The 25,267-nt window shown below is 44.9% G+C and overlaps 2 protein-coding genes across 3 annotated transcripts in view; one reads left to right on the top strand and one right to left on the bottom strand.

Moving 5' to 3' along the window:
- The window catches only part of ASB7 (ankyrin repeat and SOCS box containing 7), a 37,893-nt gene extending 34,194 nt beyond the window's left edge, over positions 1–3,699 (bottom strand). For both annotated transcript variants that reach the window (XM_036277970.1, XM_036277969.1), the window contains exons 1-2: positions 3,462–3,699; positions 3,199–3,293 (exon numbers count right to left, since the gene is read on the bottom strand). The gene's annotated coding sequence lies outside the window, so the exon portion shown is untranslated. The remainder of the gene's footprint in view (positions 1–3,198; positions 3,294–3,461) is intronic.
- A 685-nt stretch (positions 3,700–4,384) lies between these two features.
- On the top strand, positions 4,385–22,737 carry LINS1 (lines homolog 1). The gene is made up of 7 exons (XM_036277956.1): positions 4,385–4,901; positions 15,142–15,623; positions 15,745–15,834; positions 17,378–17,513; positions 18,243–18,830; positions 19,976–20,147; positions 21,852–22,737. The coding sequence occupies exons 2-7, from the start codon at positions 15,243–15,245 to the stop codon at positions 22,735–22,737; spliced, it is 2,253 nt and encodes a 750-aa protein (XP_036133849.1). The 5' UTR covers positions 4,385–4,901; positions 15,142–15,242.
- The last annotated feature ends 2,530 nt before the right edge of the window (positions 22,738–25,267 follow it).

Raw genomic sequence — 25,267 nt, 5'->3', positions numbered from 1 at the left:
CCAGTAATGGCTCACAAGTCCTTAAAGGAGAAATGGGTGCAGAAATACTGTAAGGCCCCAAGTGTGCCACATGGCTGAGATGTATGCTGATGAGTTCTACTTATATGATCAAGAGCCTGGGACCCCAAATAAAGCAGAAGTGTGATGTTCTTATCACTCAACATGGCATAGAGTTTATGTTCTCAAACAAGTAAGGGTTTTCATATTTCCTCCCAATTACTGGGCCTCCACATAACACAAGGATTTATTATCCTGCATCGCTTCTCTATAATTCTCATAAGTTCTAGGGGAAAAACCAACAATTTTCATGAAATGGGGGTGAGGCAATCTTAGAATTCACTTATCCAGACCCAACTCAAAGTTTAAATCCGAGAATTATAAATGATGAGGTCTTGGCAACATTATCTTATGAATCCATGTCCGGCACTATCGTATCACTAGCCTCATGTCACTGCAAGAAATTTGCAAGAAAGATGATGATTATTCTACTCAAGAATGCCTCCATTTGAGAATAAAAAGAAAGGCTACAAGTCAGGTATGACATACACTTACGCAAACTTTACCTGACTTTTTAAGGAGAGTATATACTTCTTTGTTACCAGAGTTAAAAGTGAACAAAATAAAGAGATATTGTATGTGTCACAATTAAACAACTGTGACTGGCATCACTCCAGTTATAAAGAAAATAAGTACTGGCTATAGCATACTCAAGACACACCACTGAACAGCTCCAATTAAAATCAGTTATTTTCCCTATGTGATTATAAATCTATATCTGGTTATCAAATAAATCAGGCGTTTGTTTATCTATTTTTTTTCTTTCAAAACTATGTGATTGACAATAGAATGAGTACAAAATTTAACTACCAGGCTGAAAAAAATAAACCACGTAACGGGCCATGTTGGTGAGTAAGTACCCAAATGAAACATTTTACACACGCGTGCAATAATCTAGACGAACTATTTTCAATCATGCTAACATTAGGAACAAAATGGACAATTTATATATATTCCCTAATCTTGGAAAACCATTAAAAACTGAGAGCATCAAGGAAATCTCATGTAAGCAATGAGAATGAACTGGCCACAGACTCACTTCCTTATCATGTCAGGTGATCACATCTCTCAGAAATAAAAACACGCTAGAGTTCATTCTAAAGCAGAAAAAATATTTAACTGGAAGGCCTGAACAGAAATACACACTTCATTTTTACCTTAAAAACATACTTCAGCCCTGGTTGGTTTGGCGCAGCGGGTAGAACGTCAGCTCGCGGATCAAAGGTCTTGGGTTCACAGTTTCTGGTCAAGGGCACGTACCTGGGTTGCAGATTCCATCCCTGGCCCCGCTTGGGGTCATGCGGGAGGCAACCAATCGATGTGTCCCTCTCACATCGATGTTTCTCTCTTTCTCCTTCCCTCCCTTCCACTCTATCTAAAAATCAACGGAAAAGTATCCCTGGGTGAGAATTAACAACAACTTAAAAAACATACTTCAAAATATTTTAGCATTATTTTTTTAGAAGTCCTAACTCATTAGGCATCTCTCAGGTGATTCACATACTTAAAAAATAAAAACTGCCTTTAACTTCATACACTTCTGCCTAGCTTTTAATGAAATGGACCCTATGTACACTTACAAAGGCTGCCCTAAATGTTCACCACAGAACAGTCACTGGCAGAAACTGATTCTAAACCCTGTTCCACAGTCTACACTCTCTCTTTGGTTTCTGCTTACAGGTCTCAAGACTATGCAAACCCCCGGAGCCTCGGTTGTGGTTTGTCCCTGGCCCCACTTGGGGTTGTGCGGGTGGCAACCGATGGATGTGTCCCTCTCACATCGATGTTTCTCCCTCTCTCCCTCTCCCTCTGTCTGAAGATAAATGTAAAAATATCCTTGGGTGAGGATTAAAAAAAAGAAAAGGTATCTTTAGCTACGTCTTGACAATTACAAGAATTAAGAGAGACGTTAATTTCTTTTTGTGGAAGGCAGAAAGTCCAGAGGAACAGAGTAAATCAAAGATCTCCTAACAACTTCTGCTATTTTAAGTACTTCTTTGTACTTAAAATTCCCTGAACAGTCTGAGATATTAAAATAACTGAGATGAACAAGTCACTTCATACTCGAGTTATTGGATGTTAGAAAAGCCATTCACTCGGCTAATTTCTGAATTAACATTATGATTTCCCTGATCATATCCCCTCTTCAGGAATTACGTGAATGTCCTAAACTTACCTTTAGTGCCTTTTCAGACAGCGACGAAATACAGCAGCAGAAATGTGATCACATGAATTAGATGCTTACATTTCAATCTAACACATTATCTGTGAGGGTTTTAAAAGGAGAAATCTCATTTATGAAGAGGGCAAACAGAAAGCCCTAGATTCTAAACACACCAAAACATTACTTTGTTTTTAAGTTCTTGAGTATCAAAATGATTAACGAGGTATTATGTTGTTTTATAAGTTCGAGAAAATCTGAGGTGTAACAACTATTATCATTTTACAACAGTTTCAGAGCCCAGCCACATCTGTCACACAGAAAAACGCAAAAGCCTGAAAAGTTAATTACACGAAGAGCTTCAGGGGCGAATATTGCTTTTACTGCTTTTACGCGACTCAGACTATCAAGGTACAAAGACTCACTTTTTTTAAACCAGGAAAAAGTCACATTATTTTCTGAAACTCCTAAATTTCACACTATTACTGTATCTTCCTCTACCAAACCCTTGTGGGTTAGATAACTCGAAAGATTTTCTGATGGAGGTAGAAGAAAGGGGATAGGAAGGAGTAAGGGGAAAACAGAAAACTGTGGTTTAATTAAAAAGTGGAGTCATTCAGAATTAACAAGCAATTAACAAGGAATCAAGAAATTCCTAGGAGAAGAAGGGGGCAGGGCTACCAAAAGGTCTCTGAGTCTCAGAGCAAGGTAAATGGTACAGTTACTAGAAGATAAGGCAAAACACGGAAACACTCGACTGAGAGAAAGGGGTGGGGTGGGGGGATAGTTTGAGGGAGTAGAAAAGTTACTGAAATGTTAAGGAGCAGGAGGCAAAAGCCGTGTTTTCGTTTTTTTGCTGGGAAACTGGGGTCCAGGGAAGCGTTGCACCGAAACCAGGTAACCACCCAGAAAATAGAGCACCGCTTTAGGAACTAGGGGCCAGAAATAAACAATGGGGGAGGGGAGGGCTGACTTCGTACCTTCACGGAGGATGCTGGTCAGGGGCTCGCTGCTGCTTCTCGGGTGGGTGGGCAGGCCTCCTGGTGCTCTCTGGACTCCCCTGGCCAACTCCGACCTGGAAATCAGAAACCAGTGAGAGGTGGGTGCGCCTGGGGCGGGGAGCAGGCGGGGGCTCTGAGTCAGGGGAGCCCAGGGAGGGAGTGGAAAGGGCAGGCAGGAAGGTGCAGTGATTTTCCTCCCGACCAGCCGCCCCCTTCCCATTAGGGGAGGTAACTGACTTTACCTGTCTCCTCAGCTGCTGCTTCTCGGCGTCCTTTCAGCCTCGTCCACACTCACCAACTTCTCCATTGAAGAAATACCCCGGGCAGGGCCCGGCACGGGTGTTCCGGAGCCTGCTCGGTGCCGCACGGCCCCAGCCCGGGAGCATCCACACAGCCGAGCAGACGCTGGGCGGCGGTCCTGGCCGCGGGGCAGCCTCGGGGCAGGGGTGCAGGGAGGAAGTCCCGACTGGGGGCGGGGGGGCAGTCCCGGTCTCAGGGCTCGGAGCAGGGGGCTGCCGCGCTCCGGGCCGGAGGCTCCGAGGTGCGCGGGGGACGCGGGAGCTGGCGGGGCAGCGAGGTCTCGGGCTGTGTAGGGTCCTAAGTGCCAGCGGCGGGGGCTCCAGGCAGGGGGCTTTCTGGATGCACTTTGCACTGGGCCACCCCCGCCCCCTCCCTCCAGCACTTTGGGGTCACTGGGATGGGACCAAGCCTTCAGCAGCCAATCAGCGGCCGCACTAGAGCCCGAGCCCAGAGCCGTAAACCAAGTCCGGGGTGGGTGGGGGGTGGGGGGGTGGGGGCGACTTGGTTGGCTGCTTGCTTCCTTCTCTCCTCCTTATCCCTAGCAGCCCCACCCCTTTGCCTGCCGTAAAGCCGACTGCGCATTCGCGACAGTTAGGAGAGGCGTGCCGAGGGAACCTGGGACTCGTCTCCGATTGGCCTCTCTCGGCTTCCCCGCGGTGGCTTCCAACGCCCCGCCCCCTCGTAGCGGAGGGACTCACAGCGGTTGCTAAGAGACACTGCACGCCGATGGGGCCTCTGCGCATGCGGAGGGCGGAGCCGGCTGGTACTTTCCGTGAATACGGTGGCCCGGAGGGGGCCGGGGGTCGCTGGCATGGTGGTGCGGAGGTGGCGCGGCTGGAGCGAGGTCCCTTGACAGTAACCGGGAGCGGCTGCTGAGCTCGGCGGCCTCCTGAGAGCCTGGCCCGAGGGTTCAAGGTCAGGGAGGCGGCGATCCAGGCAGCGAAGAGTGGGGCGCCTTGCCCCACCGCCCCGCGGCGCTTTCCAGCCCCGAGCGCCGGCTCCTCGACTCGGCTCGTCCCTTAGGCCGCGTACGCACCAGGCTGAGCGCTTTCTCCGAGGCCGCTGACGCTCCAAGGCTTTTCCGCAGGGATAGCGACCGTCCCGGGTCCCCTGTGAATGAAGGGGGAAAAGAGAACAGAAAACGTGCGAGGCTGCATGTTGACGAAGTGCATTTATTTATTCGTGCAGCAGCAGGTGTGGACTGGCCGGCGGCACCGTCCTGGCCGTTAGAGAAACGACAGTGAACAAGGTAGATGCATCTACTTGGCCTTTGGAGCTTTCCCATGAACAGGGGAGACCGAAAAACACAGAGTGCGCAGATTCGGATGGAGCATCTAAGGAACCCAAGCAGAATAACGGCATCGGGTTTGACTGGGGACGTGGTGGGTATTTTAGGTAGGGAGCCGGGAAAGGTCTCTGCGGGGGTGACAACAGAGCAACGATCTGAATGAGGGGGAGCTTGCCTTGCTGAGGGGGGGGGGTTGCAGGCAGAGAGAACCGCAGTGCAGAGACTTGGTGCTGAAATAACCTGTGCTGTTTACAGGAACTGCAAGAAAGGTCAGTGCAGTCCAGCAGAGAAGAGGGAATGGTTGGGAATGAGGTTGGGGGTGTGGGACAGGCTGCAGACCTTGCGGGACCTTGTAGGCCACGGTGGGGGAAGCTGTTGTATCTTATTAATGCTTTGTTGTTGTTGCTATTAATCCTCACCTGAGGATATTTTTCCATTGACTTTTAGAGGAAGAGGGAGGGAGAAAGGGGGGAGCGAGACACACCATTTGGTTGCCTCCCCCACAACCCCGACCAAGGCCTGGGACTGAACCTGATTGACCAGGAATGGAACCCGTAACCCCCTGGGCCACAGGCCAGTGCTCTAACCACTGGGAAAATCCGGCCAGAGCTTATTTATGTTTTGCAAAGATCGTTGAATGCTGGACAGAGAAGACTAACTGGGAGTCATTTTACTGCAAATACAGAAGGCTATATTGTCTGGGCAAGAGTCGACATTTTAAACTGTCGCCCAGAACACTAGTCATTGGGCTACCACCAATGTCCTCATAGAAAGACCTACCTAATTATATTAAAAAAGTAATTTCAATATATCAACTTCTTTTATGTAAGAAACTATATTAAGATGTATTATGGCAGGTATTGGCCACTACAAACCCTTTCAGTTTGCCCCTTGACATTTTCTTTTGTTTTCATTGAGTCAAGAAGACTCATTTTGGTGCCTTCCACATGAGTTACCTATCGGCCTTGTATAGGCAAACTGGGCTTAGTCCTGCCCAAGGAAGCTCATAGTCAAGTGTGAACCAAACTGGAAAATAGTTATGGACAGTGCAGTGAGCTACATACTGTGGTATAGGCCGAGACAGCGTTCGGCAGGGACCGCAACCCTGACTTGGGTATATTGAAGGCCTTTATCTTCTTCCGCAGCCTGTGAAGGCTGCGGTGATGGCATTGGGGATGGGGAGGACTGGGTGAGGACGGGTCCCAGGAGATGTCTAGGTTTCTAGTTTGGGTCACTAGAAGATAAAGGTGACTTCCCGGAGACTGGAAGTTTCCAAGTTGAAGGCTGAGCATGGAAAGGGGAAAACTGAGTATGAGTTAGTCAAAAAGAATGGGCTCTGCAAAGCTTGGGAATCCTTTAAGTACGCAGAGTTTCTGAAGAACTCAGAGCAAGCCTGCAACTTAGTTTGTGGGGCACTGAGGTGAGAAGATCCCAGTGGTCAGATCTTGAAGGGCTTGCTAAGCCATATTCAGGGGTTTGGACATGATCCTAAGCAAAGAGATTTTTCAGAAGGAAGGGGGCGTAGGGTAGGGCAAGAAACAACCACTTAGCAAAGCAGCTATTGCGGTTGTCCACGCGGGACGTGGCAGGCTGCGGTGATGGCATTGGGGATGGAGAGGACTGGGTGAGGACGGGTCCCAGGAGATGTCTAGGTTTCTAGTTTGGGTCACTAGAAGATAAAGGTGCCATATACTAAGACATGGGGAGTATAGTGGAAACCAAGTTTAAGGGGCCGTAGAATGAGTTGAGTTTGTGCTAAGGATGCCTGTAGGGCTGCCACGTGGAGCTCTCCAGTGGCCTTTAGAGGTGAGTGTAGAGCCCAGAAGAGAGCTTAGAACCCTGATTGTGGACAGTGGAGTTGTTGGCTGCAGATTATTGTAATATTGTAACACAGTGTGGAATCAGGAAGTGCGATACTTTCAGCCTTGTTCTTGTCTCAAGATTGCTTTGACTATTCAGGGTCTTTTGTGGTTCCATAGAAATGTCAGGGTTGTTTGCTCTACTACTAAAAATATGCCATTGGAATTTTGATAGGGATCGCATTGAATCTGTAGATTGCTTTAGGTAGAATGGACATTTGAACACTATTGACTTCTCCTATCCATGATCATAGAATACCTTTCCATTTGTTTGTGTCTTCTTTAGTTAGTTTCATTAAAATCTTGGTCTATACAGTATAGGTCTTTACCACTTTGGTTAAATTTATTCATAGGAATTGTTATTCTTTCTGGTGCACTAATAGATTGATTTCTTGATTTGTTATTAGTATGTAAAATGCAACAGATTTTTGTATATTGATTTCATATCCTGCAACATTACTGAATTTGTTTAGTAGTCCTAACAGCTTTTTGGGGAGTCTTTGGGGGTTTTTATATCTATAATACGTCATCTGCATATAGTGAGAATTTTACTTTTTTCTTTTCAGTTTGGTTTGCTTTTGTTTCTTTGTCTTACCAGATTGCTCTGGCTAGGACTGCCAATACTATGCTGAGTAAAAGTGACAAGTTTGGGCACACTCATCTTGTTCCTGTTCTTAGATGAAAACCTTTCAGTTTTTCACCATTGAGTATGATGTTAGCAGCGGACTTGTTGTATGTGGTCTTTATTGAAGTATGTTCCTTTTATATTCACTTTGTTGAGAATTTTTATCAAAAATAGATGTTGACTTTTCTCAAATGCTTTTTCTGCATTTATTGAGAGGATCATACGGTTGTTGTTTTTCTTTATTGATGTTAGAGAGAAAGAGGAAGGGAGAGGGAGATAGAAACATCAGTGAAAGAGAGCATCCATTGGCCGCCTCCTGTGTGCCCCCCACTGGGGATTTGGCCCACAAGCTGAGCATGTGCCCTGACCAGAATCGAACCAGTGACCTCTTGCTGCATGGGTCGACACTCAACCACTGAGCCACACTGGCCGGGCTGATCACATGGTTTTTACCCTTCATTTTGTTAATGTGGTATATCACGTTGACCAATTGGCCAACGTTGACTAGTTTTCAGACTTTGAACCACCTTTGCATCCCTGGAATAGATCCCACTTGATCATGGTATATATTCCTTTTAACGTATTACTGAATTTGATGTGCTAATATTTTGTTAAGGATTTTTTTTTTTACTTATGTTCATCAGTGATATTGGCCTGTAATTTCCAACGTGTTCATTGATTTTTTTAGAGAAAGAAGGAGGGAGGGGGAGAGAAAGATAGAGACATAGATGTGGGAAGGAAACATTAATTGATTGCCTCTGGTGTGGACCCTAACTGGGGATCGAACCTGCAACCTTTTGGTGTATGGGACTATGTTCCAACCAACTGAGCCACCCTGCCAGGGCTGATCTTCTTTTATTGTGGTGACTTGTCTGGTTTTGGTATCAGGGTAATGCTGACCTCGTAAAAGGAGTTTAGAAGTGTACTCCTTTGTTTGTTTTGGAGAGTTTGAGAAGGATTGGTGTTAGTTCCTCTTTAAATGCTTGGTAGGTTTCACACTGAAGCCATCTAGTCCTGGGCGGTTGAGTGATGGGAAGTTTTTGATTACTGATTCAGTCTTCGAAGTATAATCTGTTCAGATTTTCTATTTCTTTATGATTCAGTCTTGGTAGGTTATATGTTTCTAGGAATATATTTCTTCTAGGTTGTCCATATGGTGGCATAGAAAATTATATTCAAGCTTAAAACAAAAGGAAAAGTGGATGATGAGCTTTCTAGGCAGAGGGGAAGCATTTTATCAAGATCCGGAATCAGGAAGGAACCATTCAAGTGACTAAATACAGGAGTTTGGCATCCCTGCACCTGTACCCGGTGTTTTGTGGTTGTCCCTGTCTTAACTTGCCGTCCCCTTTAAAATGGGGAGGAATATTGTTGTTGTTTTTTCTCAGAATAAACCGTGTTAATTTATTTTTTAGAAGCAACTCTCACCCTAGATAGAAGTGCAAAGGAAGTGTGTGGGGCAGGCAGGTTCTGGAGTCCGTCCTGCTGTGTGTCGTCCTGCCCAGCAGAGCCAGCTGGGCATGGGCAATGCTGGCAGATGGGCCCTGGGGATCGCTGCAGGGACGCTCACACTTAACTGAGCCCTGCCAGCACCCTGTGACCTGCCTGGGTCCTCTCGCTATGCCTCGAGCACAGAACCGAGGCTCGGAGGGTTGCGAGCCCCGTGCTGACCCTGATGTGTTCGCATTTGACTCTTGGTCCTAGAGCTCGGGCTCCTAATGAACAGAAAAGCACTTAACAGTCACCTTCGTCGCCTATTTTAAGGCTTTTATCTGTTGCTTAATGATCAGGCTTTTTCTTCATGCTAAGAAAAAACTAAAAGTCCTGACCTGTATCGGAGGTCCACACATGAGAGTTTAATAAGAGGACAGTTTACAAATGCCTGGCAGGTATTAAGTGTTCTCCGTGATTCAGCAGTAACCTGGAAGCTTGTTAGAAATAAAAAATATTGGGCCCTGTCCCAGCACGACTGTAACTGAAATTCCTGGGGTAAGGCCCTGCCGTCTTCCAAGTGATTCCCAGGCAGCTGCAACTGAATACCATTGTTTTAAGGAAATGAGCCAGGGATGTTGTGCCCCCGGGGCTAGTAACCGCCAGTGCCCTGTCTAGGCCCAGAGGCAAACAGAAGGAGCAGTTCCTGAAACTTGGAAGAGCTGCCTGCCTTTTCCCATCCTCTCCTCCCCACCCCACCCCACCTCTGTGGGAGCCTGCCAGGCTGGGAGAAAGACGAAGAGTATAACTAGCAGCCCACAGGGAAGGCACTCAGCACAGGGCACGCTGTTGGAAGACAGGGAGGTGCTGTGGGAAGTAAGGAGGGAGGTGCTGTGGAAATCATAGCTGAGTGGCCCTGGTGGCAGACAAGACGATGCTGGGAACTTCTGTGCTTGGTTTCTGGGCCTTCTCAGTGCTTAACCACCCTCATTGGCCTCCCCTAACCTTGGCGCTGACATCCACGCCTCCCCCACCTCCCTAAACTTGCGGTAGAGTCTAATCAGACCCGTTGTATTTCTTCTGACAAAAGTGGGTGCTATCCCAACTGGGGGAGGGAACCCGAAACCTAGAAGACGGGCTCTGTGCGGAGCACCTCAGTGTCGCCTGGGGAATCTCAGCCTGCTCGTTAATGGAGCAATATGAATTAAGTAGCCACCGGCTCGGAAATTAGACTTTCTGAGTCCAGTCCTGACTCTGCCTGTCAGCCAGCTCTGCACGCAGTCTCTGTGCGCCTCAGTCCCTTACATGTAGAAGGGGGATGACAAGTAAGTGTACGTCTCCTGTGGTTGTTGCGGACCAAGTATCACTTAGAATAGTGTCTCATACATAATAGGCACTCACTAAAGTTTAGGGATTATTACTCCCAAGAGTCGACTTGATGTGAAGGTGGTTAGGAAATATGTCTGTATTAAGTCACACAGGATTGCCCTGTCCCGTGTGGCTCAGTTGGTTGAAGCATCGTCCTGTACACCAGAGGTGGCAGGTTCGATTCACGGTCAGGGCACATGTCCGGGTTTCAGGTTCAATCCCCAGTCAGGGCACTTGCAAGAGGCAACTGATCAGTGTTTCTATCTCACATTCTCCTCCCCCCTCCTCTCTCTAAAAATCAATACAAAAATCAATAAAAATAAGAAATAATAAAGAAAAAAGGACACACAGGGTTCTATTGGTAATAGACTGCAGGGTTCAGATAGTTCACAGAACTGAAAACAAGAGAGACTTCAGATTTTATGCTTGTAATGGATGCCCCCTTGGCCACCTGGTGTTCCTTCTCCTCTGCCAAGGGGCATTTTTAAAAAATAACTCGGAGACACAGTCACTTGTCCTAATTAGGGCTCTCCTAATGTTATTGGTGGAAGTGGGGATCCCCTTTCCCACTGGGTGCTGGGGGTCGGGTCCTTACGACACCTCAAGAAAAAGAAGAATTTTCTGAGACTTGCGCGGGAGGATGAGTGATCCTTATCTCTGTGGAGTTACATCCCTGCGTTTCTCAGGTCCCGTTTCCTTAACCCAGTCCTGGAAGGTGTGCAGCTGGGGGTTCAGTGGAGCTAGAAGCAAAGCCAGTGACCAGTTTCCGGTCTGTATTGCAGCCGCATCTGGCACAGCATCAGACGAGTTGCAGTCCATTGTGTGTGGGGCCCACGTGGCTGTGGGTCAAGTGGGCAAATGCAGGAGTGTGAGGGCTTTGCAAGCCGGGAGTCGAGATGAGTGCGAGTGGGCAAGAGCGAGAGAGCTCCTTCGTGCAGGAGATTGAATATCCCCCGCTTGCAGTGCCAGTGACCTGTCCCCAGGTGTGACACAGGCAAGTACCTTCCCTGTGTCACGCAGACTTTATTGGACATGTGTCTGTTCTTTCCCTGTCCAGTCCCTTCCCCCAGCAGGGGACAGACCAACGTTTTCCTGGGCAGCATTAAACTGCAGCTTCCTGGCAAAGCTGTACAAACGCCGTGCCCGTGATGTCTGGCCTTCCCTTTGCTCCTTTCCAGTTATTCACAAGTAGGTTAAATTACAACAGCGTAACTAATATTTGCTTCCTTTCCAGGCTACGGGTCTCTCATTTATCTGCTCTAGCTGGCTTCAAGGCTTCTCAGCATTCTGAGCCCCCTTCCCCGGACGCTTTGCTTTGTTTGTGTCCCTGAAAAACTTGGTGCCTGAGGGGTCCCCTTCCTCGAGAGCAGCCTGGCGGTGCACCCTGGGACTGCCAACCTTGTAGTTAAAGTCCCTAGTTTGTCTTCTCAGAATTTGTCTTTTATGCTCTAGTTGGTTGGGTTTTGTTTTTTTTTTTAAGGGAAAGAAAACACTAAAGAAATAACTGAATTCTCAATTCTCAGTGGGCTGCCAGTAGCCATTGGTCTTTAGTGCAGTTTTCTTTGGCCAACACTAATGTTTCAAAAGACTTTATAATTGGGAAGTTTATGCTGAGTTACAATAGAAGCAGCCTAGCACCTGTTGTCTTCATTCATTCATTACCTGCCTGGCATGCTGGCCCCTAGTAGAGGCTTTGTTTTCTTCCTCTGTCTATAAAGGGTCATTGTGTGTATCTTGTTGTTGTAATCCTCAGCCGAGGATATTTTTTCCATTGATTTTTAGAGAGTGGAAGGAGGGGGGAAGGAGGGGAGAGAGAACATCAATGTAAAAGAGACATCGATTGGTTGCCTGCTGCACACATCCCAACTTGAGCCAGGGATCGAACCCGCAACCCAGGTACGTGACCAGGACTCGAACCCGAAACCCTTTGGTGCATGGGTCCACAGCCACACTGACCAGGGCTCATTGTGTGTATCTTAATTTAAAGTTTCTAACTTTTCAGTCTGATTTCTCACAACCACCGCTGCAAGAAACCTTCGTCCAACCGGGATAGGAAACAGCTCACCCCCACCCCCGAAATGCTTGCCTGTTTATTTATTGGCATTCACTTTAGTTTTGTGTGTTGACATGGTTGAATCATTTGAAATGGCCCTTTTTGTAGGTCAAAAATGGTTGAGTAGCCGCACTTTTATTCTCATTTGTGGTAAGATTTAAACACTTTAGATTTATAGAAATGTTATTAGAAGTATTTTATTGCCGTAGCATGGAAATGAAAGTAATTCCATTTGTGTCTGTTGGGGAAAGCCCCCAAAGTCTAAATTCAGGATCGATTCTGAAGCACTGACATGTAGCCTTGTTCAGATCCGTAAGAGCTTTGATAGGAGAAACATACACCCGGGCAAAGCAGCTGCTGCCAGTGGTGGTCGGTCAGGAAGAATCCACACCCTCCCGGGACACGGGCTCTCCTAGGGGTTCACAGTAAAAGCGTGTGGTGAGTAGTCACGCGGACCACCGGCGGGGACGGTGCATTTCTAGGTAACAGATAGCATCAGGCAGTTACCACACTTTGTGCAGTCATTAACCTCCTTCCTGGGGCCTGGTATTTATCTCTGGGCATCATTCTAGCTTTCTGGAGACTCAGCCAGACTTGAGGCTGCAGAGAGTTAAACAGTCACAGGAGGTTAAACAGAGAGTCCAGCATTTCCCAGATGCCTTTGCTGCTGAGACATTCTGCATCTCTGAGTTCCTTATAGTGGCTGAAATGATAATAATAGAGTTCAGAATATGATCCTAGTTAAAGCCTAAAATAGTCTGTTGTCATAGAGTATTTGACATATACAAATGTCAGTTTTGTTGGGAAGAAATGTTATGACTATAAGTACAGTAGTGGAATATGAAAACTGGTTTCTGATGCGTGACAGACAATAACCAAGACACTTAGGAGATGATTTTGTCCAGGCTGTCGGAACAGGGGAGTATTCATCGGTGTGAAACCTCTCAAAGGACGTGAAAACGTGGGCTTCTGTGAAACAGGGGAGTCAGGCAAGGTGGACGAGAGTCTCGTCTGAGAATATGGTCCTTCGTGGGCAGCCCTTTCTAGGAACACCTGTGGTGCTTATCCATTGCTGATTTCCGGAAGCACAGGGCTCGGGTAGAGTTTAACATTGTCCAGTGGAACAAGGTTACTGATCTTTAGTTACGTTTATAAGTCATATTGAACGTGCTCCTCTGGTTGAAAGAAGGATTGAGAGGAAACTTACCAAATGTTTTATTCATACCTTTAAATAGCAATCTCTAGGCTTCTCAATATTTATTTCTGCACCAGAGGACTAAGACAGGGCAGCGTTGTCTTGTGGGGGTGACCTGAAATTGAAATTCCTTAGAAGCTCGTAAGCAAGGGGAAGAAGTGGAGGGGGAGTATTGAAGACCAAGGCAGGTCTGTAGGCCTTGTTGCAGTGGTGAGATCTGATATCCGTGAGGAAGGGCGTTAGACGTGGGCAGGGCGTTTATAAATAAGTCGGGAAAGTCTGTGGATTTTGTTAAAGGATGAATTTTAAGGGAACAAAAATCATGACCCATATAAAATGAATGGGTATCCACAACTTTATTTGGCTCATTAATTAATGCAAGAACCAGGCAGATGTCACAACTATATTGAAGTAAAAGAACCACAGCTTGATGGGGAGTAAAGGAATGTTGAAATGTGTGTGTTTATCGATGGAGGCAAAGCTGGCTTTCCCGGCTGCTGGGAGGGTTGCCCCTCCACCAGATGGTCAGTTGCAGGTCTGTGCACAAGATTCGTTTGCATTGCTATTAGTTATAATTTACAGAGGTGTAAACTAACTCAGGCAGGGAAAGAACCTGCGCTCTTGGAGTCAGATAATCCCCAGAGGCACCAGCATCCTGTTGAAAGGATATTCAGTAATCTCTGTGCTGATGCCCAAGTAGTACATGTGTCCTTGTCCCCCTGGCTGCACAGCAACCACACCTCTGATGCTCACCTCTAGCTGATTGCGTTTTCTCTGCTTGAAGAGCCAGCTCCCCCTACCCCTCCTTTCCCTTCTCCCCCTCTCCTGGTCCCCATCCAGCCCAGGGTTCTGGGACAACCAGACGTCTACATTTGCATTCGGCTGCAGGGGTAGTTGACTCGAGGTTGGATTACTTTGGTTTAACATCCTGCGTCTTTCTTGGGATAGCATTTTTATCATTTTTATTCAGTGTTTTAAGTGATGACCAAGGTCTCTTTCTATTGTGTAATTTTAAGTCGGAAATCAATCAGCACTGACCATATAGTATTTGACCACATAGCTATCTAACTTTAGGTTTTCATCTGTATTGTGATTTGGGGGGGGGGGGGTGAGGTTAATGAATTCGAGTTAGCTCAGTGGTTTTCAACCTGGAGGGTTTGCTCCCCAAGGGAGTGCCACGGTTATCTAGTGGGTGAGAGCCAGGAATGCTGCTGAACCTACAGCGCAGAGGCCGCGCCCCCACCACAGGATGGCCCAGCCCAGTGATACAGCACAGAAGCTGAGAAACCCTGATAGCCCATTGGGAAATGTTAGCGGAGCCTGGCCGGCTTGGTTCAGCGGTTAGAGCGTTGGCCTGCGGTCCAGAGAGACCTGGGTTCGGTTCCCGCCAAGGGCACGTACCTCGGTTGCAGTTTGTCCCCGGCCCTGGTTGGGGTCGTGTGGGTGGCAGCCACTCGATGTATCCCTTTCACGTCAATGTTTCTCTTTCTCTCTCCCTCCCACTCTATCTGAACAAAATCTGGAAAAATGTCCTCGGGTGAGGATAAAAAGAAAAGAAAATGTTAGAGGAAAGCTGTGATAAAATCAAAGAGAATTCTGTGGTCTTAAATCTGTTTGGAAAACAAACATTCTGTTTTTATGGTCTTAAAATAATGTTCTTATTACCAACATTCCATTTTGGGAATCAAGCAGTCAGTGTTACTTTTAATTCAAGAGACTAAACGACCAAGTGGAAACAGATCTTTCCCTTGTGATATGATGTACGGAACGCTTATAATTTTAAATTGATTTTTCCGATTTTAGGTTTCACTGAAGAAACGCCCTAGAGATTTGCCGCATTTCTAAGACTAATATTTACCATTTGGAATTGTCAAACTTCCTAGAAGATATATTTGGCATTCAAAATGAGAGATGTCTTTGAAGTTTTAGAACAATTATATAAGAAGGTACTTCTTGGAGCCACACTTGAAAACGACAACCAGGATTATGTCTTCTGTCTCAGCCCCGCGTTTTCAGATGGAGCTGGGTCTCCCGTCACATCCTCCAAGTGCACCAGCACCCTCGGTGCCCAGGGCAAACGCCAGCCATCACCTGTCAGTTTGTCCATTTCTGTTGCTCCTGTGTGTTTGAAGAGTGATGCCCGAGACATCACCCTCCTTCAGTTAACAGTGATCAAAGTGATGCTCACCAGAGTACTGTCTGCTGAGACCGAGTTCCCTGCCAAGGAGAAATACAGAGAGATCATTCAAGTTCTTTTACTGTCATCTGACTTTGAGTCTAAATTAGTAAGTAAGCCATTTGGTTTTTATTTTTTGTTTTTTTGGTAGGTTATATATATATTTTTTTAAGATCTAGATTTTTAAAAACTCTCAACATTAGTAGATAAATTTATTTGTTTCACTGCAGATGTGTATGTTCCAAAACGCAGATAAATTGTTATCTCACATGGCTGCAAAATGCCTCGCGTCACTTCAGTATTTCCAGTTGAGAGACAAGGTAAGGACCCACACGACGTTACTGCTTCTTCTCCAGCTTCTTCAGAATTGCTCGTTGGCATCCAGTTTTACCCTTCAACTATTCGTATCAGTAGCATGTTTGCTAACATAATAGCCTGCCTCGTATCAAGGATTAGAGTCTTAAACCTGCTGTGCTCGTTACAAATCAGAGTCTTCACCCAAGGGGAGGGGCTGCAAGTCAGCAAGGCCATAACTTACATTCTCAAAGGAGTGGGTCGGCTTCCTTCTTTCCCTCCCAGAACCGGTTCAGGAACCCCTTCTGGAGACCAGGACCGTTTTCCCGGGCTTACTAAATTCTTTGAATGGTCCTCAGCATAATGAAAAATAAATAAATAAATTGAGCTTTAGACTTTGCTCTTATGTCTGTATTAGCTAATAAACAAACCGAAGCCCCTACTGACTTTCAGCTATAAATGCTTCTTTTCTGGAAAAAAGAAAAACAGAAAAATGAGAACAAGTATAAAGAACAAAATAAAACGTGCACATGTCACCACCTAGGGCTCACCACTGCTGATTGTGTTCCTGGTCCCTCTACCCTGTTTCTCTGTGGCATATAGAATTTTTTGACTGAAAGAATATTAGGCCCGGCCAGTGTGGCTCAGTGGTTGAGCATCGACCTATGCACCAAGAGGTTGCTGGTTTGATTCCTGGTCAGGGCGCATGCCCGGATTGTGGGCCCGATCCCCAGTGGGGGGCATACAGGAGGCGGCCAGTTGATGTTCTCTCTCATCGATGTTTCTCTGCCTCTTCATTTCTTTCTCTCTAAAATCAATAAAGAAAAAAAAAAAAAGATTTTTTTTTAAAGGATATTAGGATATTTGCATCCTCATTTTTTGGTTTTGTTTTGTTTTTAATCCTCACCCGAGGGTATTTTTTCTATAGACTTCTTTTTGTTAGAGAGAGTGGAAGGTAGGGTGGGGAGGGGGAAGGAGAGGGAGAGAGGTGAGGACAGAAAGAGAGAAACATCAGTGAGGGAGACACATCAATTTGTTGTCTCCTGCACGTGCCCCAGCCCAGGCTGCAGATGGAACCTGCACCCCAGCTACGTACCCTCAACCGGGAATCAGACCCACGACCCTTTGGTGCATGGGCCAATGCTCTAACCACTGAGCAACACCGACCAGGGCTGTGTCCTCATTTTAATAAATATACTTTTTAAAAATGTTGTATACACCCTGGCCAGTTTGGCTCAGCGGTTGGAGCGTCGGCCTACAGTCCAGAGAGACCCGGGATCGGTTCCCGCTAAGGGCATGTACCTCGGTTGCAGCTTGTCCCTGACCCTGGTTGGGTCGTGTGGGTGGCAACCACTCGATGTGTCCCTTTCACGTCGATGTTTCTCTCTCTCTCTCCCTCCCACCCTATCTGAACAAAATATGGAAAAATGTCCTCGGGTGAGGATTAAAAATATATAAATAAAAATAAAAATGTTGTACAGAGTTCTGTTGTGTATAATAGGTGATTTGTAATTGTAAAGAAAATACTGTATGATAACTTACCACTTTTTAAATTTTTCTCACTTGCAGATAACATTAAGTAATTCTTGGATTGCTTTTTGCCAAAAAAATCTTTCTGAATACTCTGATAAGGTAGTGTACTGCCTCTGGACCCTTACTGCTGTGATGAAAGAAATCTATAAAGACACATGTTCACAAAAAACAGGTAAAAGAATTATAGTTCCTCATAAGCAATTGGCATTATCTTGCTCCCAAGGAGAATTATATTTATATAAAATATAAAGAATAAAACTTATTTTACAACATCTGCTCTGTCTTGAAGTATAAAAAGACTAAAGGATCTCACCTATAGTTTTTGATTGAGGATGTCTTTTTAAAAGAAGAAATGTCATAAATTTTCATTGTTATTAAAAATTGAAATGCGCTCTGGTCAGTGTGGCTCAGCAGTTAGAGCATCAGCCCGCAGACCAGAGAGTCCCGGGTTCAGTTCCCACTAAGGGCATGTACCTTGGTTGCAGTTTGTCCCCGGCCCTGGTTGGGTCATGTGGGTAGCAATGATTCGATGTGTCTCTCTCACGTCGACGTTTTTCTCTCTCTCTTCCCCCCTCTCTCTCCCTCCCATTCTATCTGAAGACAAATGCAAAAAAAAAAAATGCCCTTGGATAAGAATTTAAAAAAAAAAACTGAAATGAAAGCTTTTCATTATTAGATATCCCTAGCATAGGCTGATGCTGTGGTCATTTGTAAAGTTGGTATTAACCATTATTAGCTGTTAGCCTGTGTGTTTTCATTTGTTCGCATTAGAGTTGATACAACTCCATTTTTCCATCTTGTAAAGTGATACGTTCTAAAACTTGAATTGCAAAAGTGTGTTTCAAGAAGGCTTTGTTGTTCCTGTTGTTTATAATGACTTTTTTTTTATATACAATTGCAGAGATTCTAAAGCAGTTCCTGACTCTCTTTGACACTATTTTTGAAGTCTTTTACAATTCCTTATTTTCTCAGCATTTTGAAAACCCCCAAGAAACTTATAAAATAGTCAACAGCTTGATCTGTTTTCTGGAATTGCTTGAGCTCCTTATAGCCTCCAGAATCCACCTGGACCTACACTTCACCTGCCAGAGGATTTTATTTTTGAAACCTGCCTGTGTGCTGGACGTTGTGACCTGGCCAGTGGAGGCTTTCGTGAAAAGGAGAGTCATCGTGTTCCTTAAGAAGTGCCTTCTCTGGACAGCGGGGGAAGATCTCTTTCGGGGAGCCGCCCCTGCCGTAGCACCACCCAGTCGCCATTTGGATGTGGACACGCTGGCGCTAGCGGATGCTGTTTTGCAAGCTGTGGATTTGGGCTTATTGAGGACGTTGTCTGTCCACAGAAAGCCTGCTTGCTTCGGAGGCGAAGTTCAGCCTGGACGCGAGCAGGGCCCTGGTCCGGACCACGTGACCCTTAGAGCCGCGAGCTTGCTCATCATTAAATCCTTGGAAATCAAGTTTCAGAATTGTGCTTCAGCAAAGGAAATGAAAGGTAATTCTCCTCACTCCTGTGTGCAAAGTAATGGGGTAATTACTTACTGAAGTAAAGTTATTCATAATGATCAGATCTCAGAACTTTAATTCTACTACTTTAAGCGACATGTAATCCTAGTAATAATTTATCAAATTTTCTTCCAAAAAAAAAGAAGAAACTTAGCATTACCTAAAGAAACATTAACTTTTTGTGGGCTAAACTAAATTTGCATAGCCTAGTTATTGACTAAGGTTAAATCACTGCAAAGTAAGTGATATAAGTCAGTTCATAAAATTAATATAGTTACTAATGTAGATTATTGATAATTAGGAATTGAATTGAAGCTAATATGTAAGAAGTTATATTGGAGAAATTATTGCATATAATTTCTAGGATGTTTAACTCAGAGTTTAAAGACAGCGATTTAAAGTATGATACTTGATTTAGGTGCTGGGGAAGACATATTTTTCTTTTCATTTGAGAAGAATGAAGAGTAAACATCTCTAAACAAGCAGCATATAGTTTTAATGAAAGGTTTGACTTCTAAGCAGTGACTTCCCTGAATTGCTTTGGACATGGTTTAGCTGGTAGTAACTATATACGTTAGATATCATTCTGTGCAGTTACAATTTACAACACTAGGTGGCATGTGTTACATAATTCAGAGTTCTAGATTGCAGTTAAAACTCCCCAAAACCTGTTTGATTTTTGTGCTTAATAGTAGTACTTTCTTTTAAACAAAAAAAAAAAGTGCTATTTTGAAAACAAAATTAGTTTTGTTTCCTTGCGTTGTTGCCACTAGTAACAGACTTGCATCCAGCAATGTCTGTGGTCGACTGCTCATTCATTTACATGCTTTGAGCAAGAATTCATGTAACTTTTTATTTCTCCAAGATGATTCTTTATTTGTCAGGTATGGCAAATAGACAATCTGACTGTACATTGTAACCATGTTCTAATAAGTGAGTCACTTTTTTTCTCTGAAGCTCAGTTTCTAATTTGCAGAGTGGAAATGATCCCCAACTTGCAGACATTTTGAAAGTGTGCATTATAATAATGCATTTTTAAAGTCCTTTAGGTACTGTCGTTATGTATATAGATAGGTAGGCAAGATGAGTGTATTCATAAACTTGCCTGGGCTTTGACATTTCTGTTTTTTGAAGTTCATTTACAGAGGTTCATGTCTGAGTTACTGACCTTCTTAAAGCCTCACCTTGAGCCCTCCGGGCCGTTACACAATCCGTGTGAGTGGTTGTCCAGGGTCTTCATAGAGCAGGACGATGACATGCTGGAGGCGGCCAAAGCGTCAATGGGCGTCTACCTAAAGTTGGCCAGGTTAGTATATTTTAAAGTAATTGTACTAACTACATGCCAGGAAGGCACAAAACATTCCCAATCCTGTCCTGAGCCTATTATTTAGTTTCCATCATTAGGAGGAGAAAAAAAAAATCCCTAACAATCTTGTGGTTTCCTTAGAAGTCCCAGTTCCTTTCTTTTACTCTGCCCCACGTGAAAATGAGATTCTGTCTGGGTTCTCACTAGAAGACGTGGTTGGCGAGGCAGACACGGGAGCACAGCTAGACCGGGATTCGAAAACAGGCTCCGGTTTAGTCTCATCTCTGTGCTACGTGTGTGACACGGAGTGAGTGAACGCCTTGTCTAAATCTCAGTCAGTCGGACGTTTAGAGCCTCTACCTGCAAGACTGACTTTACTACATGGAGCTTCCAGACGGTCGCGTTTCCCTTTGTAGAGGTGGAGGCAAACTTGTACGTCATCAGGGAGCTGCTGTTCTGAGTTCTCATTTTGCTCCGCCGTTGAGCTGGGGCTGATCTGATACCATCTTGTGGCAGATAGTCTGTGATTGGTCGTGAAGTTCGTAACTGATGGCCTTGGACCCCATTTCTGCTTCTGCTTTAGCAAAACCCTGAAGTAGTTGCTTAGTGTCCGTCTCTTCCTCAGCTTCCGAGAAAGGGCTGTCCCCCTGGTGCCAGTGTCACTGTCTCGGCTCCTCCGGTGGCCGCTCTGCTGGCCGTGTCGGGGGCAGTGTTTGGAAGGCTGTCCTCAGGAACACAGAGTCCCTGCATGCGAATCAGGCTCGGAAACGGTCAGACACAAATTCAGCCTGAGCGCACGTGCCTTTCAGAAGAATCGTACTTGTGCTCAAAGCCGTCTGCTTACTTCCCGGGAGAGAACACGCCTCTGACTTCAGCTGGCTCCGTGTGTGGATTTCTAGCTTCCTTAACTTAGTTCAGTGTATCCAGAGAGGCATGTGCACACCATGTGTATTTTTTTTAAAAAGATGGTTGTATTAAGATTATTGTAAATAATAGAAACCAACACAAAGTAGGCAGAAAAAAAGGAATTTATTGGCTCTTAATTGGGAATTCTAAAGGGTCACGTTGGCATCAGGCATAACTGTATATACTTGGACTCCAATCACGTCACTGATCATTTCTGTTTTCCTCTGTCTCACGTCTCTGGGTGCATCCTTAGGCAGGGCCACTAGCAGGCTACGCTTCAGTAACCTCACAGGTATAGTCGACAGTAACGCCAGCAGAGCTCCCAGGGGAGAGCTGATTGGCTGGTGGGTCACAGATTCATATCAGAGCCAATCATGGTGCCAGGAGCATGGGGTACTCTGATTGGCTGGTCGGGGTCAGATGCCCGCCCCTGATCAGGAGAGGGTGGAAGGAAAGGTAGGAGGTTAGGGTCCGGCTCCCCCTTACCCACCTTACCACATGGTATTAGTCACCATCTGTAGGAATGAAAAGTCTGATACCAAGGGACGGGAGACAGAGTACTTGTGTTGGGCAGGCGAAAACTAAAACTACCAAAGTCAGTAGATTTTGTTTATTTTATTGAGTCAGATTAATGTAGAGTTGGTGGAGAAAGAGACTGGTTTGAAATTTTTTTCTTTTAAAAATAATACGTAGATTAAAAAGTAGTCCAGTGGGTGAATTTGCTGTATGTGAATTATATCTGCCGAAGCCTATTGTAAGAAGTCATTAATCTGGGGTCTCCATTATCTTTATTTTCAGAGAATATGAAGCTGCTGAAAGCTTGACCCAAGAGACAGAAGTGTGGAACCATCACACACATGAAAATGGCTATAACCCACACTGTATTTTTTTATTCTTTTTAAAAAATGTAGGATTTGATTCTACAGTTCTTCTTGACTTCTTGATTTCCTCAGAAACCTGTTTTCTTGAATATTTTGTCAGATATTTAAAATTACTGCACAGAGACTGGGCTATGTTTTTTTCCATTTGCAGGTACTTCGATGTGACTGAGTGTAACGATAGCATAAATATTCGTGGTGGCATCACCTCGCTTGTCCAAGGCAGAAGCAGCCACCACACGGAATCTAGGCCTGTGGCTGCCGTCGCCTGGCACGGGAATGCTCACGCCTGTGTCTCCTGGGCATCTGATGCTTCTTCTGAATCACTGAATCAGGTCGTGGTGTCCCAGGAGAGCCACGCCACACCCCAGACCAGCAGCCAGCCTTCCCCCCAAGCTCCTCACGGCCTGGTAGATTATGACACCTCGGATGATTCCGAAGTAGAGTCCACAGACCCATGTTTAGCTAAGAGTAAACAGACACCTTTACACCAAGAAGCAATGAAGAAAGTTCGGAGCGCAGTTGGAACAAGTAGGCATCAAAGAGAACTTAGCCTGGAGCTTCAGCCAAGGCCTGTGGGTCCCAAAGACTCGAGTACTCCTTCCTCTGTTGATCGTGAGATGACCCCAAATAGCATTGTCTGTGAAGTGGGAACATCTCACAGGACAATGAAATGCTTCGAAGAGCTACAAGGTGCCATTTCTCGTTTGCAGAACAAAAATCTTTTCCCGTATAACCCAACCGCACTTTTGAAGTTGTTAAAACAGACTGAGATAATATGTAATAAAAGTATGAACCCTTTGTGAAACGGTGGCGTTTTATTTCCAGGAACTGTTTTTGCCTTAATGAGATAATAGTAAAAAAGAAAACCTTAGATGGGTTTTCTGAGTTAAGTCTTTCCTTTTTGCCTTTTGGAAGCAGCCTAGTGACTTAAAAAGATGTATCAAACGACCAATCACGTGCTACAGTTTAACACCACTTGAAATGGTTATTGTATTAGTTCGCAAGGGTTACTGTAACAAGTTACCCCAAACTTGGAGGCTTTAACCAACAGAAATTGATTCTTTCTCTCTGGTAGGTCTGGAGGCTAGAAGGCCAAAATCAGGGTATATTCATAGTCATGCTTTAGTGCTAGACTAGAGGGAAGGATCCTCCCCACCTCTTTCTAGCTCCTGGCGACTGCTGGCAGCCCGGGTGTTCCCCACCGGTAGCGGCATGTGTCCGAGTCTCTTCCTCCGCTGTCGCGTGATGTTTGTTCTCCCTGAGTGCATCTGCAGGGGGGTCTCCTCTTATAAGGACACCAGTCACTGGGTTAGGGCCCCCTCTCATCCAGTATGGCTGCATCTGAGCTTGATTATATGTCCACAAGGGACTATTTCCAAACAAGGCCACTTTTACAGGTTCTGGGTGGACATGAATTTGGGGGACACTAACCTAGTACAGTTATTCTAGTACAGTTATCTCTTCCAGAGAGTGATATGTTAAAATTTTTAAATCTTTGCAGTTTTTTAAAGATGTAATTAGCTCTATGTATGTATGTATGTGTGTGTGTGTGTGTGTGTGTGTATATATATATATATATGAGAGAGTCTATGAACAGGGATCATTCTTTTTTAAAAAAAATTAATCCCTAGATAATTTTTCTATTTAAAAGTCTGAAGTGTTGTTCTTAAATGATCCTTTTGTAGAGAAATATAAGGAAGACAACCTACTAGACATCAAAGACTGGTAATCAAAACAGGTCAGTACTTATTTGGGTAGAAATGGAAACATCTGGAACAAAATAGAGGATTGCTAATGAAAGTAGCAATGATACGCTCCTGTTAACCAACTAGAAATGCAGATGTCAAGAAGATAACAGTTGGGGAATATATTGGGGTCATTTCTGCATAAATTGAAAAGAATGTAGTATATTCAAGTACAATCAGTGCCACATTGCAGAAACAAAGGAGTAGAAATATCTGGTTAAATACGTGGAATACTATATACTTATGTAAAAGAAGACCTGTATCCATGTTTACAGATATGAACCATGTGAAACATGAATATACTGGGCTTCCACTTATTTAAGACAAAGTGGGGCAGAAGTAACACAGAGACTTAGCTATGCTTTTGTGTGTTTATATAATATCTAAGAATACATCAGCATTGTAATAGAGGTTGCTTTGGGAAGCATGAAGCAGAAGATTGGATTGCTCATCTTTTTAAATCTCCTATTTATTTGATTTTAACTGCATGTATGCTTTTTTTTTTTTTTTTTTTTTTAGTGAAAATAACGTTTTAAGAAAAAAAATACCAACCAACCTGGTTCTTTGTTTCCAAGGGTACATAAATGCTGAGTGCATTAAAAGTCGGGCTTGCCCAGATGTGTTTTTGACACGTGTTTATAAGGTTAATAAGGAACCATCAGCCCCTTGTTATACCTAAAACGAGAACAAAGCAGCCTTATAAAGATGCTAAGTGTTGGTGTTTCAGAGTTTCCACACATATAACCTACCCTTGGGTGTAAAGCAATTCATCACACGCTCATGGAGCCCCACTATTGGTGAAGGTGACCGGCCCTGGCTGTGAGGTGCATACCTTGGCCATTCAGAGTCCCCAAGGGCTGTTCTGAGTTAGTCCCTGAAGGAACACAAAACCAGGGATATGTGCCCAGTTTGTAACTCCACCTCTTCTCCAAGTTCAAACATATGTGTATCCAAATGAGCACCAAGTATAACAAGGCTGCTTCATTGTTTTGAAATATAGCAGATGCAGCAAAGTACACAAGGAAGTATACGATTTCCAACTTGCTGGATTTTCACAGACAACCTACCTGGGGAACCAGGACCAGGTCAAGAAACATGACTGGCACCCCAGAACTCCGCCTTGGATCTTTTAGGCTACCGTCTGCCCATAAAGGCAACTCTTCTGAATCGAGACAATGTAGATTGCCCTGGCCGGTTTGGCTCAGCGGTTAGAGCATCGGCCTGTGGTCCAGAGAGACCCGGGTTCGGTTCCCGCTAAGGGCATGTACCTTGGTTGCAGTTTGTCCCTGGCTCTGGATGGGTCGTGCAGGTGGCAGCCACTCGATGTGTCCCTTTCACGTCGATGTTTCTCTTTCTCTTCCTCTCTCTCCCTCCCACTCTATCTGAACAAAAAAATGGAAAAAATGTCCTCGGGTGAGGATAAAAAAATAAAGACAACATAGGTAAATATTGCCTGGTTTTTTCTTATATATCAATGGGACCCTAAAAATAAATACATAATCAATGGAATCCTAGAGTATGTGTTCTTTTGTGTCTGGCTTCTTCAAAATTATCATCTAATGTATTTTTTAGCTAATTGTCAAGTAGC

Source organism: Molossus molossus, unplaced genomic scaffold (genome assembly GCF_014108415.1).
Source record: "Molossus molossus isolate mMolMol1 unplaced genomic scaffold, mMolMol1.p scaffold_m16_p_24, whole genome shotgun sequence".
Taxonomy (NCBI): domain Eukaryota; kingdom Metazoa; phylum Chordata; class Mammalia; order Chiroptera; family Molossidae; genus Molossus; species Molossus molossus.
This window is presented reverse-complemented; position numbering and strand designations above follow the sequence as displayed.

Excerpts from the sequence above, each read along its gene's own strand:
- LINS1 (XM_036277956.1), top strand. The coding sequence starts at position 15,243 with ATGAGAGATGTCTTTGAAGTTTTAGAACAATTATATAAGAAGGTACTT. Across the intron at positions 15,835-17,377 it reads ATTTCCAGTTGAGAGACAAG|ATAACATTAAGTAATTCTTG; the intron begins GTAAGGACCCAC and ends TCTCACTTGCAG. Across the intron at positions 17,514-18,242 it reads CACATGTTCACAAAAAACAG|AGATTCTAAAGCAGTTCCTG; the intron begins GTAAAAGAATTA and ends ATACAATTGCAG.